The 13,599-nt window shown below is 49.7% G+C and overlaps 1 protein-coding gene across 1 annotated transcript in view; it reads right to left on the bottom strand.

Annotated features, from left to right (window-relative positions):
- Positions 1-2,472: 2,472 nt before the first annotated feature.
- NLRP5 (NLR family pyrin domain containing 5) overlaps positions 2,473-13,599 on the bottom strand; it is a 69,625-nt gene continuing 58,498 nt past the window's right edge. The window contains exons 10-14 of the mRNA XM_021715098.1: positions 12,307-12,477; positions 8,863-9,033; positions 7,107-7,277; positions 4,645-4,815; positions 2,473-2,605 (exon numbers count right to left, since the gene is read on the bottom strand). Of these exons, the coding sequence (XP_021570773.1) occupies positions 2,473-2,605; positions 4,645-4,815; positions 7,107-7,277; positions 8,863-9,033; positions 12,307-12,477 (817 nt within the window). The remainder of the gene's footprint in view (positions 2,606-4,644; positions 4,816-7,106; positions 7,278-8,862; positions 9,034-12,306; positions 12,478-13,599) is intronic.

Below are 13,599 nucleotides of genomic sequence, written 5' to 3'. Positions count from 1 at the left end.
CCTCCCCCCCCCACCCCCGCGCCCGGCTTCCCTGGACCAGGGGTGTTGATGTGGAAGAGGTGAAACAAAAGGGCAGAAACCCTAAAAGACATCCAAATCGACAAATTCAAAACTGTCTTGAGCAGTAGAAAAAATCGTCTTGGTAGGCATATTGCATCTCCAACGGAGACCTGGCTAGGCGCACCCACCCCCGGCCTTTCTGCGGACTCCCCGCTAGCTCTCGGCCGCCTCCGCCGGGGCTCTTGAGAACCGCAGCGAGGACGAGCAAATGGAGAGGCAGACCTGGGCGAAGAGCAGGAGCGCGTGACACAGCAGGGGCCCCCATGCCCGGGGTGCAGGCCGGCACCGGTCTGCGGTCTGTTAGCAACAGGGCGCACAGCGGCAGGTGAGCGGCCGACGGGCGGGGGAAATCTGTATTTTCAACCGCTTCCCATCAGGCATGACTGCCTGAGCTCCGACGACTGTCAGATCCATGGCGGCATTAGATTCTCTTGCCAGCGCAAACCCTATGGTAAACTGCACGTGTGAGGGCTCTCAGTTGGGCGCTGCTTATGAGAATCAAATGCCTGATGATCCCCTTCTTCCCCCTTTCCTCCCCACCAAAAAAATTGTCTTCCACAAAACTGGTCCCTGATGCCACAAAGGTTGGGGACTGCTGTGACAGCACATTAAACACATGGGTCTGAGTTAGAGAGGCAGTGCTTTCAGTATTGAAGTAAAATCCACATAATGTAAAATTCACCTTCTTCCCCCCTCCCTTTTTTTTTGAGTCTAAGGTCTCACTCTGCTGCCCAGATTGGAGTGCAGTGGCTCAATCATGGCTCACTGCAGCCTCAACCCCTTGGGCTCAGGTGATCCTTCCACCTCAGCCTCCCATGTAGCTGAGACTACAGGGGTGCGCCACCACGCCCAGCTAATTTTTTTTTTTCTTTGCAAAGCGGCCAAGTGAAGCTATGTTCACCAGAGCTGTCTTGAACTCCTGGGCTCGAGTAATCCTCATACCTTGACCTCCTGAGTAAATGAGCTACTTTATAGATAGTCCTTAGGACAGACCCTGGCACAATAAGGGCTATGTGTGTTAGATGTCATCATCATGGATTAGAGAAAAATAAGCACTTATAACAAGTACATTGGTGAGCACACAAGAATGTCTCACTCTTCTGGGAACAAGACTATTCTGTACCATGGTGACCAGTAGTCACCCAATTGGATGTAAGCTCATTCAGTGGGTCCAAGACAGTGTGCCTCAGTGAACATGCTTTTGCAACCCAACCAATGACTGCCCTTTGCTTCTAGGATTCAGCCAACCAGGAAGAGATGCACTCCAACACAAACCCCTGTGAGTGCCACCCAGCCCCACCTGAGCAACCACAGGCCAACACGCTCCCCGAAGACTCAGTCCCAACTCCACACTTGCCCAATCCCTACCTACAAAGATCAGAAGTCTGCACGGCAGAGAGTGTAGACCTACGAGGGGGGACCCCCCCCAAATTCCTGGAATTTATTAAAAATTATGTATCTACTCTTACATGTTTACACTTTAGTCACCCTCAAAGCGGTCTCCGTTGGAGATGCAATATGCCTACCAAGACGATTTTTCTACTGCTCAAGACAGTTTTGAACTTGTCGATTTGGATGTCTTTTAGGGTTTCTGCAATTTTGTTTCACCTCTTCCACATCAACACAACGTCTCCCTTTGAGGACTTTTTTCACGTGGGGAAACAAAAAAAAGTCACTTGGGGCAAGATCAGGTGAACAGGGAGGGTGGGACCCAGGGATGCTGTCTTTGGTCAAAAACTGTTGAACACTCAGTGTGGTGTGGGCAGGTGCACTGTCAGGGTGGATGAACCAGTCACCTGTATGCCACAAAAAAATTCCCTGAAGCCAAATGCAGTCTCTCACAACAACGTTAGCTGGTCCAGATACTGATGGGTTCCTTGAACACTTACCTAGTGGCAGAAGCCTGTACCACAAAAGGCCTGCCCTCCATAAGATAATTCTGATTTTTTTGGGTCCCCCCCCATAAAGTCCAATAAGAAATGCATGCAGCTTTGTTCATAGTTCCACCACTGACTGATGGTCACACCATCCTGTGATATTCAGGTATGTGCTTTGACACCAGTAGGATGTGGGGGCCCCTTTGGAGGACCTCTCTACTCTTAAATCACAGCCCCTACTCATCAACACGACCATCGGATGTGTTTTCCAGATGCTCAGTGAATACTTTATTTGATCCCCTCTGAGGCAGGACAGACATTTCATAGATACTGAGGTCCCATGCCTTGGTCACAAGCCTTGAAATGCTGTGACCGAGACACAAGGAACACAGAAGCATGTCTACCCTCAAGGGGCTTTGTGAGAACCAGAAGTTGTTCCCATCTCTGAGAAGGAACTTGCAGGCCCTGCTTGCTCTGTGAGGGCAGGCCTTACAGTTCCTGTGTCAGAGGGGCGTGGGCAGGGGCTCTCCCGTCGTCAGTCTTTCCACCAGTACCGGTCAGCTTCCTCAAATGAATACCAGCGATCCTCAACCACAATATGGGGTTTCAGGAGCTGCACATTTTTCAGAAGCTCCCCTGTTTCTTCAGGATACTGCCACTTGGACAGCCTGGGAGGAAGAAAGAAGACTCATTACTCGGGACTTGGCTTAGGACGCTTGTCCCTGTTGCAAAGTCCCTGGAAGCCCCAATGATGGTCGCAAACCTCTTCTTGTACTCTTAGGGAGCACAGGCACATTCCCTGTGGAAAGTAGGTAAATCCCTACATGGCTCACCACAACCCTAAGAGGCAGGTGTGATGACTCAGTGCATTCGTGAATTCCTTTGTGGAAGTCTACTTTGTACCAAGTCCTGTTATAAAGCTTGGAGGTATAGGAAGTCCTCACTTCACATTGACTGTTGACTATAGGTTCCTGGAAACTTTCATTTTAGTTTTTTGGGGGGTAGGGTTTCACTCTGTTGCCCAACCTGGAGGTGCAGTGGCATAAACATGGCTCACTGTAGCCTCAACCTCCTGGGCCCAGGTGATCTTCCTGCCTTAGCCTCTCAAGTAGCTGGGACTACAGGTGCGTGCCACCACACCAGGCTAACTTTTTGATTTTTTTAAAATAGAGATGAGATCTCACTATGCTGCCCTGAATGGTCTTGAACTCCTGGGTGAGACTTCCTGCCTCAGCTTCCCAAAGTGCTGGGATTACAGGCATGAGTCACCATACCTGGCTTATACAGTATTTGTCTTTTTATGACTGGCTTATTCTACTTTCTTTCTTAATGTCCTCAAGATTCATACACATTGTAGCCTGTGTCCGAATTTTTTTTTTTTTTTTAGAATTTTCTTTTTAAAGCTGAATAAAATTTTTTGTGTGTATGAGGAGGGACCCCCAAATCCCTGGAACTTATAAAAATTGATATTTATTTTTATGTGTTTAAATGTCAGTCACCTTCAAAGTACTCTCTGTTTGATGCAATATACCTATTGAGATGCTTTTCCCACTGCTCAAAACTGTTTTTGAACTCATCCATTTTGATGCCTTTTAGTGCTTCTGCTGTTTGTTTCACCTCTTTCACGTGGGCAAAATGTTTCCCTTTGCAGACTTTTTTCCCCCCAGGGAAACAAAAATAAAGTCACTCAGGGTGAGATCAGATGAATAGGGAGGGTGGGGCATGGGTCATGGCATTTTTTGGTCAAAAGCTGCCAAGGACTCAGTGTGGTATGGGCAGGTGTGCTTGTAAGTCACCCACCATGAAATGGGCAAATGCATTGAAACAATCTCCAAGATTCAATGAAGTGGAACACAGCCTCTCACAACAATGCTAGCTGGCCCACTGGTGTCGATGGGGTCCTAGAACACTTACCTAATGGGGGAAGCCTCTACTCCAAGAGAACCACGCTCCAAAAGAAAATTCCAAGGTTTTTTGGGTCCCCCTAATATATATCACATTTGGTTTATTCATCCAGCCATGGACAGCAGGGTTTCCCACCTCTTGGCTATAACTGTGAATCTACTATGAACATGGTCATGCAGATGTCTCTTTGAGGTCTTGCTTTCAATATCTGGGGGTATATACCAAGAAGTAAGAGTAAAATTGCTGGCTCTCATAGCAATTCTAGTTTTGTTGTTTGTTTTTGAGTTGGGGGCCAATCATGTCTCCCCACAACCTTGACCTCTTGGGCTGAGGCAATCCTCCCAAGTAGCTGGGGCTACAGGTGTGCACCACCAGGATTGGCTAATTTTTTTTATTTTTTGTAGAGACAAAGTCTTGTGATTTTCTCACGCTGGCCTCGAACTCTGGGGTTAAAGCAATCCTCCTGCCTCAGCCTCCCAATGTGCGGGATGACAGGGGTGAGCTACCATACCCAGTCACAATTCTAGTTTCTGAGAATAAACACCTGTAATACTATCTCTCCACCATCCTCATCCACCCACAAGCAAGCTTTGTGATATCAGGAGCCCTGCCTTCTTCTTCCACCTTCCTGTGTCTCCGGCATCTACCACAGCCCTCAGATCACAGCTGGTGTGCTCCCTGGTCATGTGAAGATCTGCTCGCCAAGCAGCTACCTTAATGGCTCTCAGACACCACTTCACCAACTCATATGCCTGTAGGAGAAGCAGGGGTGTTTCTCAACAGATAAGTGCCGGAGACTTACCCAATTATTCGCAGATTAGATGCAGGATGTGCAAAGGCCAAACACAGTTTGGCCATTCCTTCAGGACCGAAGTCATTCCGAGCCAGGTTTAAACTGGTCAGGTGCTGGTTGTGGGACAGGGCCAGGGTGAGCGCCTCACAGGAGTCGGAAGTCAGGCTGCATGCCTCCAACCTGCAGGGCCAGGACACCCAGGAGATAACCCTAGAGATCAGTGATGGACCCTTCACTCCACCATATACGTTTACCCTCTGCTTTTCAGAGTCAGTGGTGGATTCCACCCACAGAGTTCCTGGCTCAACAGTTCTGGGGAGAGACCCAAATACTTGCATTTCTAGTGAGTTCCCTGGTGAGGCCACTGCCTTGGTTATCACTTTGAGAGCTGCTGGATGACTTATATTTGTAGAAAGAATGAAAGATAAAGACAGGCTGGGTGTGGTGGCTCACACCTGTCATCCCAGCATTTTGGGAGGTCAAGGTGGGAGGACTGATTGAGCCCAGGAGTTCTAGACCAGCTTGGGCAACATGGCGAGATCCTCATCTCAAAAACAAAAACAAACAAACAAAATCTCATAAGTAAATCAGCCAGGTGTGAAGGTGTGTCTGTGGTTTCAGCTACTTGGAAGGCTGAGGCAAGAGGATCACTAGAGCCCAGGAGGTCGCGGTCGCTGTGAACTGTGATCATGCTGCTGCACTCCAGCCTAGATAACAGTGAGACCCTGACTCCAAAAATAATAATAATTAAAAAAAAAAAACCAGAAAGAAAGAAAAAGACTGACAGCACCTGGAACAACAAAAAACGTAACGAGGAGCCTGGAGAAAGACTTGCTGAGAAGGTGACATTGCACTGGAAACTCAGAAGACACGAAGGGAAGAGGGACGTATTGATGAATACATTGATATGTAAGACATGGCATATACGTGGCTCTTGTGGAAGGGAGTGAGGAACACCTGAGGAATAGGAAGACGGCTGGGTGGTGAGATCACCGCCAGAGACAGTGGCGTGAGCTGGAGCTGGACGTTTTCAGCCATCCTAATGACTTCGGATTTTATCCCAGGAGCAATGAGAAGCCAAGGCACATCATGGAATAATAATAGTGGTATTGTATAGGAGTGTTCTGTATTTTTGGAGATGCGTGTTGAGGTATTTGGGTCAGAATGTCAAAATCCCTAACTTAGGTGGGCATGGTGGCATGAGCCTATCATCCCAGCACTTTGGGAGGCCAAGGAAGGAGGATCGTTTGAGCCCAGGAGTATGAGATCAGTCTGGACAACACAGCGAGATTGTACCTCTACAAAGGATGATAATAATACAAATAGCCAGATGTGGTGACATTTGCCTAAAATCCCCGCACTTTGGGAGGCCGAGATAGGAGGATTTCTTGAGTCCAGGAATTTGAGACCAGCCTGGGCAACTTGGTGAGACCTTATCTCTACCATAAAAATAAATAAATAAATACATAAGCCAGGTGTGATGGCACATGCCTGTAGTCTCCACTACTCGGGAGGCTGAGGTGCAAGGATCGCCTGAGCCCAGGAGGTTGAGACTGTGGTGAGCCATGATTGTTGCCTGTGCCACTGCAGTGCAGCCTGGGCAACAGAGGCTGGACCCCAACTCAAAAATAAGTCCTTAATTTGCTGTGAAATACTGATGAGTGTTTAAACTAGGTGGTGGGCATGTGGGTTCTAAGTGCCCTGATCATTCTAGAATGTGCAATTTGGAATTCTCATGACAAGAGATCATTTGTGAGATGCAGCCTAAGCTGTTTAAGCCACCTGTGGCTGGATGCAGAGATGGCGTTGAAGGAAGGTGTACTGTCTCTGTGGGTCTGCTTCTAAAATAATATCTAAGCATGTGTAAAGACAGAAGATGTCCAGCAGAGTGACTGAGGTTGGGGGCAAGGAAAGGCGAGTTGGTGATGATTTGAGGCATGTGTAAAAAGTGGTTGTGGATCACCTATGTGGGGAAATTCACTTTTTCTTTTTTGCGTCAGGGTCTCCTTCTGTCGCCCAGGCTGGAGTGCAGTGGGCACCATCACAGCTTGCAGCATCCTCGACCTCCTGGCCTTAAGTGATCCTCCCACCTCAGCCTCCTGAGTTGCTGGGCTGACAGGTGTGCGCCAGCACCCTGGCTAATTTTTTGATTTTTATGTAGAGATGAGGTCTTGCCTTGTTGTCCAGGCTGGTCTCAAACCCCTGGGCTTAAGTGATCCTCTCATCTTGGCCTCCCAAAGTGCTGGGATGACAGACATGAGCCACCACATCCGGCCATTTGCTGTTTTGTTTAACCCATACTGAGAAGCTAAGCTGGAATCTGCACCCAGGCCTGTGATTCCGCCACGGCTGCATTCCATCTCCCTTAGAGTCGTGAGGACTGGAACACCTTCCCTGTTCAAGCATCATCACGCCTGGGTCTCCTCCCTCCTCTGAGCCCAGCCCCCAAAGAGGCGATCCCAAGAAGTCACCCGAGCCTCCGCAGAGAACTGGTCCTTTGCTTCAGTCCCTCGCACAGTGCTGTGACCCCGCCATCCCCCAGGTTGTTGGCTGTGAGGTCCAAGCTCTTCAGGTGTGGGCTCTCTGAGATGGCGCAGGACAGACTCTTGCAGCAAGCGGTGGTGAGACGACATCTCACCAACCTGCAGAGATGGGAGGGTCACCTGAGCCCAGGCTAGGGTCATGCCATGGCACTCCAGCCTGGGAGACAGAGTAAGACCCAGTCGAGAGAGAGAGAGAGAGAGAGAGAGAGAAAATAAATGCTACCAAGTACACAAAGATGTATAAGGGCCACAACTAAAGTCTGGTGATAACCTAAGTGTCCAGCTTTAGGAAAACTTAACAAAACGCTATGCTATCACGTGGGACTATATCCCATGCTTTATTCATTGCAATCTGCATGTCCTTAAAGACAGAACAAAATGCCAGAACCAAAGCTCTGTGGCTCTTTGGCATTCCGGTTCCCTCCTGGAGGTGACTGAGGGGCAGGGAGGGGACTGCATAAGATCAGACCTGCAGGCATCCAGAGTCCTGTACCTGACACGTGGTGGGAACGCACTTCGTGCCCACTGCCAGGGCCCCTCCTCTGTAAAACGTCAAATGCACAGATGAATCTAGGTAGAGAGAATTCCAGGGGCAACTCTCCTGTCCTGGCCTCCCAAAGTGCTGGGATGACAGGAGTGAATCACCGCACCCGGCCACATTCTTTTTTGTTTTGTTTCGTGTTGTAATTTTTCTACAATTTGTTTAATGATGGAATACTTCTATTAAATGGAAACATTCCAACAGCGATGTCCACATGGCTGTAAGACTGAAGATTTATTTTTGCTAATTGAGATCTTTTATTCATTTTTTTGGAGTCAGTTTGCCACCCAGGTTGGAGTGCAGGGGCATGGTCACGGCTCCCTGCAGCCTCAGCCTCCTGGGCTCAGGCAATCCTTCCGCCTCAGCCTCCCGACGGGACTACAAGTGAGTCCCACCACTGCCGGCTAATTTTTTGATTCATTAGAGTTGAGTCTATGTTGCCCAAGCTGGTCTCAAACCCCTGGGCTCAAGCGATCCTCCGCCTAGGGCTCCCAAAGTGCTGGGATAACAGGTGTGAGCCACCAGGCCCAGTTACATTCTTTCTTGTTTTGTTCCATTTTGTAATTTTTCTACAGTCTGTTTAATGAAGGAAAACTTCTACTTAATAGAAACATTCCAACAAGGGAGGCAGAAAATTGAGCTTTAGAGGGAAAACGATGAAAAGATAGACAAGCACTCCCCCCCACCCCTCACATACAGATGAATTTGGGTCAAATGACCTCCTTTAGAAAATGAACAGGATTTAGGGACCTAGGGCGACTTGGAACTCATAGTTCCTGGCTGGGCATAGTTCCTGGCTCACGCCTGCCACCCCAACACTTTGGGAGGCCGAGGGGAGGACCACTTGAGCCCAGGAGTTGGAGACCAGCCTGGACAACATAGCAAGACGCCATCTCTACAAAAAAAAAAGAACACACAGTACCTGCCACAGGGCTCTTGTTTGGAATCACCTCTCCGCCTGCCCCACACTCATTGTGCTGTTGACACACCCACCCAGCTGCAGTGCCCGCTGGAAGAGCAAGCATTCGTAGATCCCAGAGCTGGGTTTGGGGTCCAGTCTCCCTGCTCACGCCACTGGGGCTTCAAGAAGCCCCAGGTCCCCGTGTGGCAGAGTTGACCCCACCCTCCAAAAGAGAGACTCACTCCAGGTCCTGGAGGCAACAGAAGGGCTCCCTTGTAGCCTCGCACAGAAGCTTCACCCCGCTATCTTCCAAAGGGTTCTCGCTAAGGCCAAGGTGCGTCAGCCGTGCGTTGCCTGCGAGCGCAAGTGCGAGGAAGCCACAGCCACCCACGTCCAGGCCGCACCGACTTAGTCTGTGGGACACACATGGGGGAGGGGAGAGCGTCAGGCTTGCTCTGTGACCGTGGAGTTATCCAGACCTCTCTTGGCCCCAGTCTGTTTCTGTGTAGGAGGGCATCAGGTCCTACTTGCATGGAAGGTGGCGATTAGCCTTAAGTGGCAAGATGGCCCCAAAGCACCTGTCCTGTGATAGGCACAACGCACAGGCTGGTGACTCTCCAAGAGCTTCTGGCTTTCTCTTTTTAATCCTCCTTCACACTCAGTGGACTGGTTTCCTGTGGCTGCTGTAACACAATCACAAACTTAGTTGCTTAAAACACAAACCTGGGCCAGGTGCAGTGACTCACGCCTGTCATCCCAGCACTCTGGGAGGCCGAGGCAGGAGGACTACATGAACCCAGGAGTTTGAGACCAGCCTGGGCAGCATAGAGAGACCTCATCTCCAAAAAAATAAAAATTAGGCTGGGTGTGGTGCCTCCACCTATAATACTAGCACTTTGGGAGGCCGAGGTGAGAGGATTGCCTGAGCCCAGGGGTTTGAGACCAGCCTGGGCAACTTGGTGAGACCTTGTCTCCACAATAAATCTGAAAGTTAGCTGGGCATGGTGGTGCAGGCCTGTAGTTCCAGCTACTTAGAAGGCTGAGGTGGAAGGATCGCCAGAGCTCAGCAGGTTGAGGCTGCAGTGGTTGTGAGCAAGCCGCTGCACTCCAGCCTGGTCGATTACAACTAAAAAATAAAAGCAAAAAAAGTAAAAAAAGAAACAAACATAAGAAATAAAAAAAATTAGCCAGATGTGAATGTGTGTGCCTGAAGTCTCAGCTGCTTGGGAGGCAGAGGAGGGAGGATCGCCTGAGCCTAGGAGGTCAAGCTGTGGTGAGCCATGATCGTGCCACTGCACTCCAGCCTGGGTGACAGAGGGAGACCTCAACTCAAAAAACTAAACACAAACTTGTCATCCTCTAGGTCTGGAGGTCGGAAGTCCACCTCAGGACTCAGTGGGCTAAAACCGAGGGGTCAACTGGGCGTGCTCCTCCTGCAACCTCTGGGGGAATCTTTCCTTGCCTTTTCCAACCCTTGGGGTTGCCCTTGGCCCTCAGCACCTGGCCCTCAGCCAGCCATGGCCTCACCCTCACCTCCATCACACCTCCTCCTCTGACCCCCCGCCTCCTGCTTTCCCTATTAAGGACCCTCCTCATTGCACTGGGGATCCCCAGATAATCTGCCCGGGATAATCTCCCCATCTCAAGATCCATAACTTTGCAGTGACTCATGCCTGTCACCCCAGCACTTTGGGAGGCAGAGGTGGGAGGATCACCTGAGTCTAGGGGTTTGAGACCAGCCTGGGCAACATAATGAGAACTCGTCTATACAAAATAAAAAATAAGAAAAATTAGCTGGGTGTGGTGGCATGTGCCTATAGTCCCAGCTGCTTGGGAAGCTGAGGTGGGAGGATCGCTTGAGCCGTGGAGTCTGAAGTCAGCCTGGGCAACGTAGCAAGACCACATCTCCACACACACACAAAATATTAGCCAGGCATGGTGGTGCATGCCAGTAGTCCCAGCTATTTGGGAAACCAAGGCAGGAGGATTGTTTGAGCCCTGGAGTTTGAAACCAATTTGGGCAATATGGCGAGATTACATCTCCATAAAAAATAAAAAATAAAAAAAATTAGCCAGGCATGGTGGTGTGTGTGCCTGCAGTCCCAGCTACTTGGGAGGCCGAGGTGGGAGGATCACTTGAGCCCTGGAGTTTGAAACTGGCCTGTGTAATGTATTGAGACTTCATCTCCACAAAAAATAAAAAAGAAAAATTAGTCAGGCGTGGTGGCACACACCTGTTGTCCCAGTTACTTGGGAGGCTGAGGCAGGAAGATCACCTGATTCCATGAGGTTGAGGTTGGGGTGAGCTGTGATCGTGCCACTGCACTCTAGCCTGGGCGACAGAGGGAGATCCCAGCTCAGAATTGTTTTTTAAAGGATTCATAACTTAGCAGTCTCTTTTGCCATGGAAGGTCACAGAGTCACAGGTTCTGGGCATTAGGATGCAGATATCTTTTTGGAGTGGGGGCATTACTTACCTACCACACTCAATAGCTCCCCATTACTCATTCACTGGAGAACCTTCAGACTTTCCATGAGGCAGACTAATACATTGAGGTTTTTTTGGGGGGTGGGGGGGTCAGAATGGAGGGCAGTGGCATGCTCACGGCCACCCCAGTGTTGATCTGCTGAGCTCTGGCAATTCTTCTGCCTCAGCCTTCCAAGTAGCCCAAACTACAGGCATGCATTACCATGCCCAGCTAATTAAAAAAAAAAAATTATTGTAGAGAGGAGGTCTCGCCAAGTTGCCTGGGCTGGTCTTGAACCTGTCGGCTCAGGCAATCCACTTGCCTCAGCCTCCCAAAGTGCTGGGATGACAGGCTGAGCCACCGAGCCTGACCTAAGGTATTTTTTTTTTGAATCAGAGTCTCACTCTGTTGCCCAGGCTGGAGTGCGGTGGCATGATCATGGCTCACCTCAGCCTCGACCTCCTGGGCTCAGGCAATTCTCCCACCTTAGGCTCTGAGTTGCTGGGACTACAGGTGTATACCACCATGCCTGGCTTATTTACATGTTTATTTATTTTAGAGACAGGGTCTTGCTATATTGCCCAGGTCAGTCTCAAACTCCTCTCCTTAAGTGATCCCCCCACCTCAGCCTCCTGAACAGCTGGGACTACAGGGGTGTGTGACCATGCCCAGCTAATTTTTTGATGTTTTTGTAGAGACGAGGTCTTCCCATGTTGCCCAGGCTGGTCTCAAACCCCTGGGTTCAAGCATTCCTCCTGCCTTGGTCTCCCAAAGTGCTGAGGTGACAGGTGTGAGGCATTTCACCTGGCAACAACATGTATCCAATAAGGTATCATGGGACAGAAACATACAGAACAACGCTACATATTGATCAGTTGATGAAGAGGTAACCAGAGGTTCCCTGTGTTTTCCCCAGAGGTAGTGACTCAGTGCTGGCTGATTCAGTGTTCGAGGGTGACTTCATAGGACACAGTGACCTTGAGTCACAAGAACCGACAGTCTTTGAATAAGTGGTGACTTCCCACCGTGAGGAGACACAAGGGCAGAGGCAGGATTTTCCAAGGAAGATGAAACCTAGGAGATGGCCGGCGGGGACAGGATCCAGCACACATGGGTCCTTCACTGTGAACACTCCACGCCCGACACTACTTTGTGCTGGGTGACACCGCGCCATGCTAGGAAGTGATGAAGCCCCACAGGGAGGCAAGCCAGACTCACATCAGTCTCTGCAGCCTGCAGTCGGGATGTCTCAGGGACCGACACAGCAGGCTCACATCTTCATCCCCCAGGCTGTTTCCTGACAGGCACAGATGCGTCAAGCTCCGGTTGCTGACAAGGGCCGAGGCCAGGACCTGGTAGCCCTCAGCGGCAAGGCCGCAGCTGTCCAGCCTGCAAGGAGAGAGTCCAGAGAAGAAAGGATAAGGTCTCCATCTCCATCCACCCAATCCATCCAATCTATCCCCTCATCCATTCATCTAGTCCATCCATCCAGTCCACCCATCCAATCCATTCATCCATCTATCCATTCAGTCTATTCATCCATCCTATCTACCTGTTTATCCATCCACCCATCCAATCTATCCACCTGCCTATTCCATTCATCCATCTCTGTTATCTATCTATATCATCTACCACCCATTCATCTATCCATCTCATCTATCTTCTCAGTCTACCATCTATATACTCACCCACCCACCTACCCACCTAATCTACCTAATCTATCATCTATCCACCTATCATTTATCTACATATCAATATATCAATTGATCAATTATCTATCATCTATCTATCTAATCTATCTCTGTCAGTCTTCAGAGATAGAGTCTGTCTATGTTGTCCAGACCAGAACGCAGTGGCATGATCACAACTCACCTTGACCTCAACCTCTGGGGTCAAGTGACCGTCAGCCTTCCGAGGAGCTGTGACTACAAGCTTGAGATACCATGCCTGACTAATTTACTGATTTTTTTTTTAGTTGGAGTCTCACTCTGTCTCCCAGACTGGAGTGCAGTGGCTGCTCCCGGCCACTGCAGCCTCGACCTGCTGGGCTCTGGTGATCCTTCCGCCTCAGCCTTCCAAGTAACTGGAATTACAGGTGCGCGCTACCATGACCGGCTGATTTTTTGATTTATTGTAGAGATGAGGTCTCGCTGCTCAGGCAGGTCTTGAACCCGCGGGCTCAGGCAATCCACTCACCTCAGCTTCCCAAAGGCACGGGATCACAGGCTGAGCCACCGAGCCTGGCTTGATTTTTTTGTAGAGACAGAATCTTACTATGTTACCAGGCTGGTCTTGACTCCTGGGCTGAAATGATCCTCCCACCTCAGCCTCTGAAAGCATTGAGATTTACAGACACGAGTCACTGTACCCAGTGAGGTGTATTCTTAAAGTTTCACCTCTCCCTCTTTTGTAAGGAAGAGAAAAACGATAGTTGATAGATCCGTGCAAATACATGGTGAGGTCCCATTGTGTCTGCCTTTAACTTGCAAACTCAACTCCAGAGACTCAGGA

This window comes from Carlito syrichta, unplaced genomic scaffold, assembly GCF_000164805.1.
Source record: "Carlito syrichta isolate Samal-C Ts95f unplaced genomic scaffold, Tarsius_syrichta-2.0.1 Scaffold306631, whole genome shotgun sequence".
Classification (NCBI taxonomy): Eukaryota; Metazoa; Chordata; class Mammalia; order Primates; family Tarsiidae; genus Carlito; species Carlito syrichta.
The sequence above is the reverse complement of the archived record's forward strand: the minus strand, read 5'-3'. Positions and strand labels throughout refer to the sequence as shown.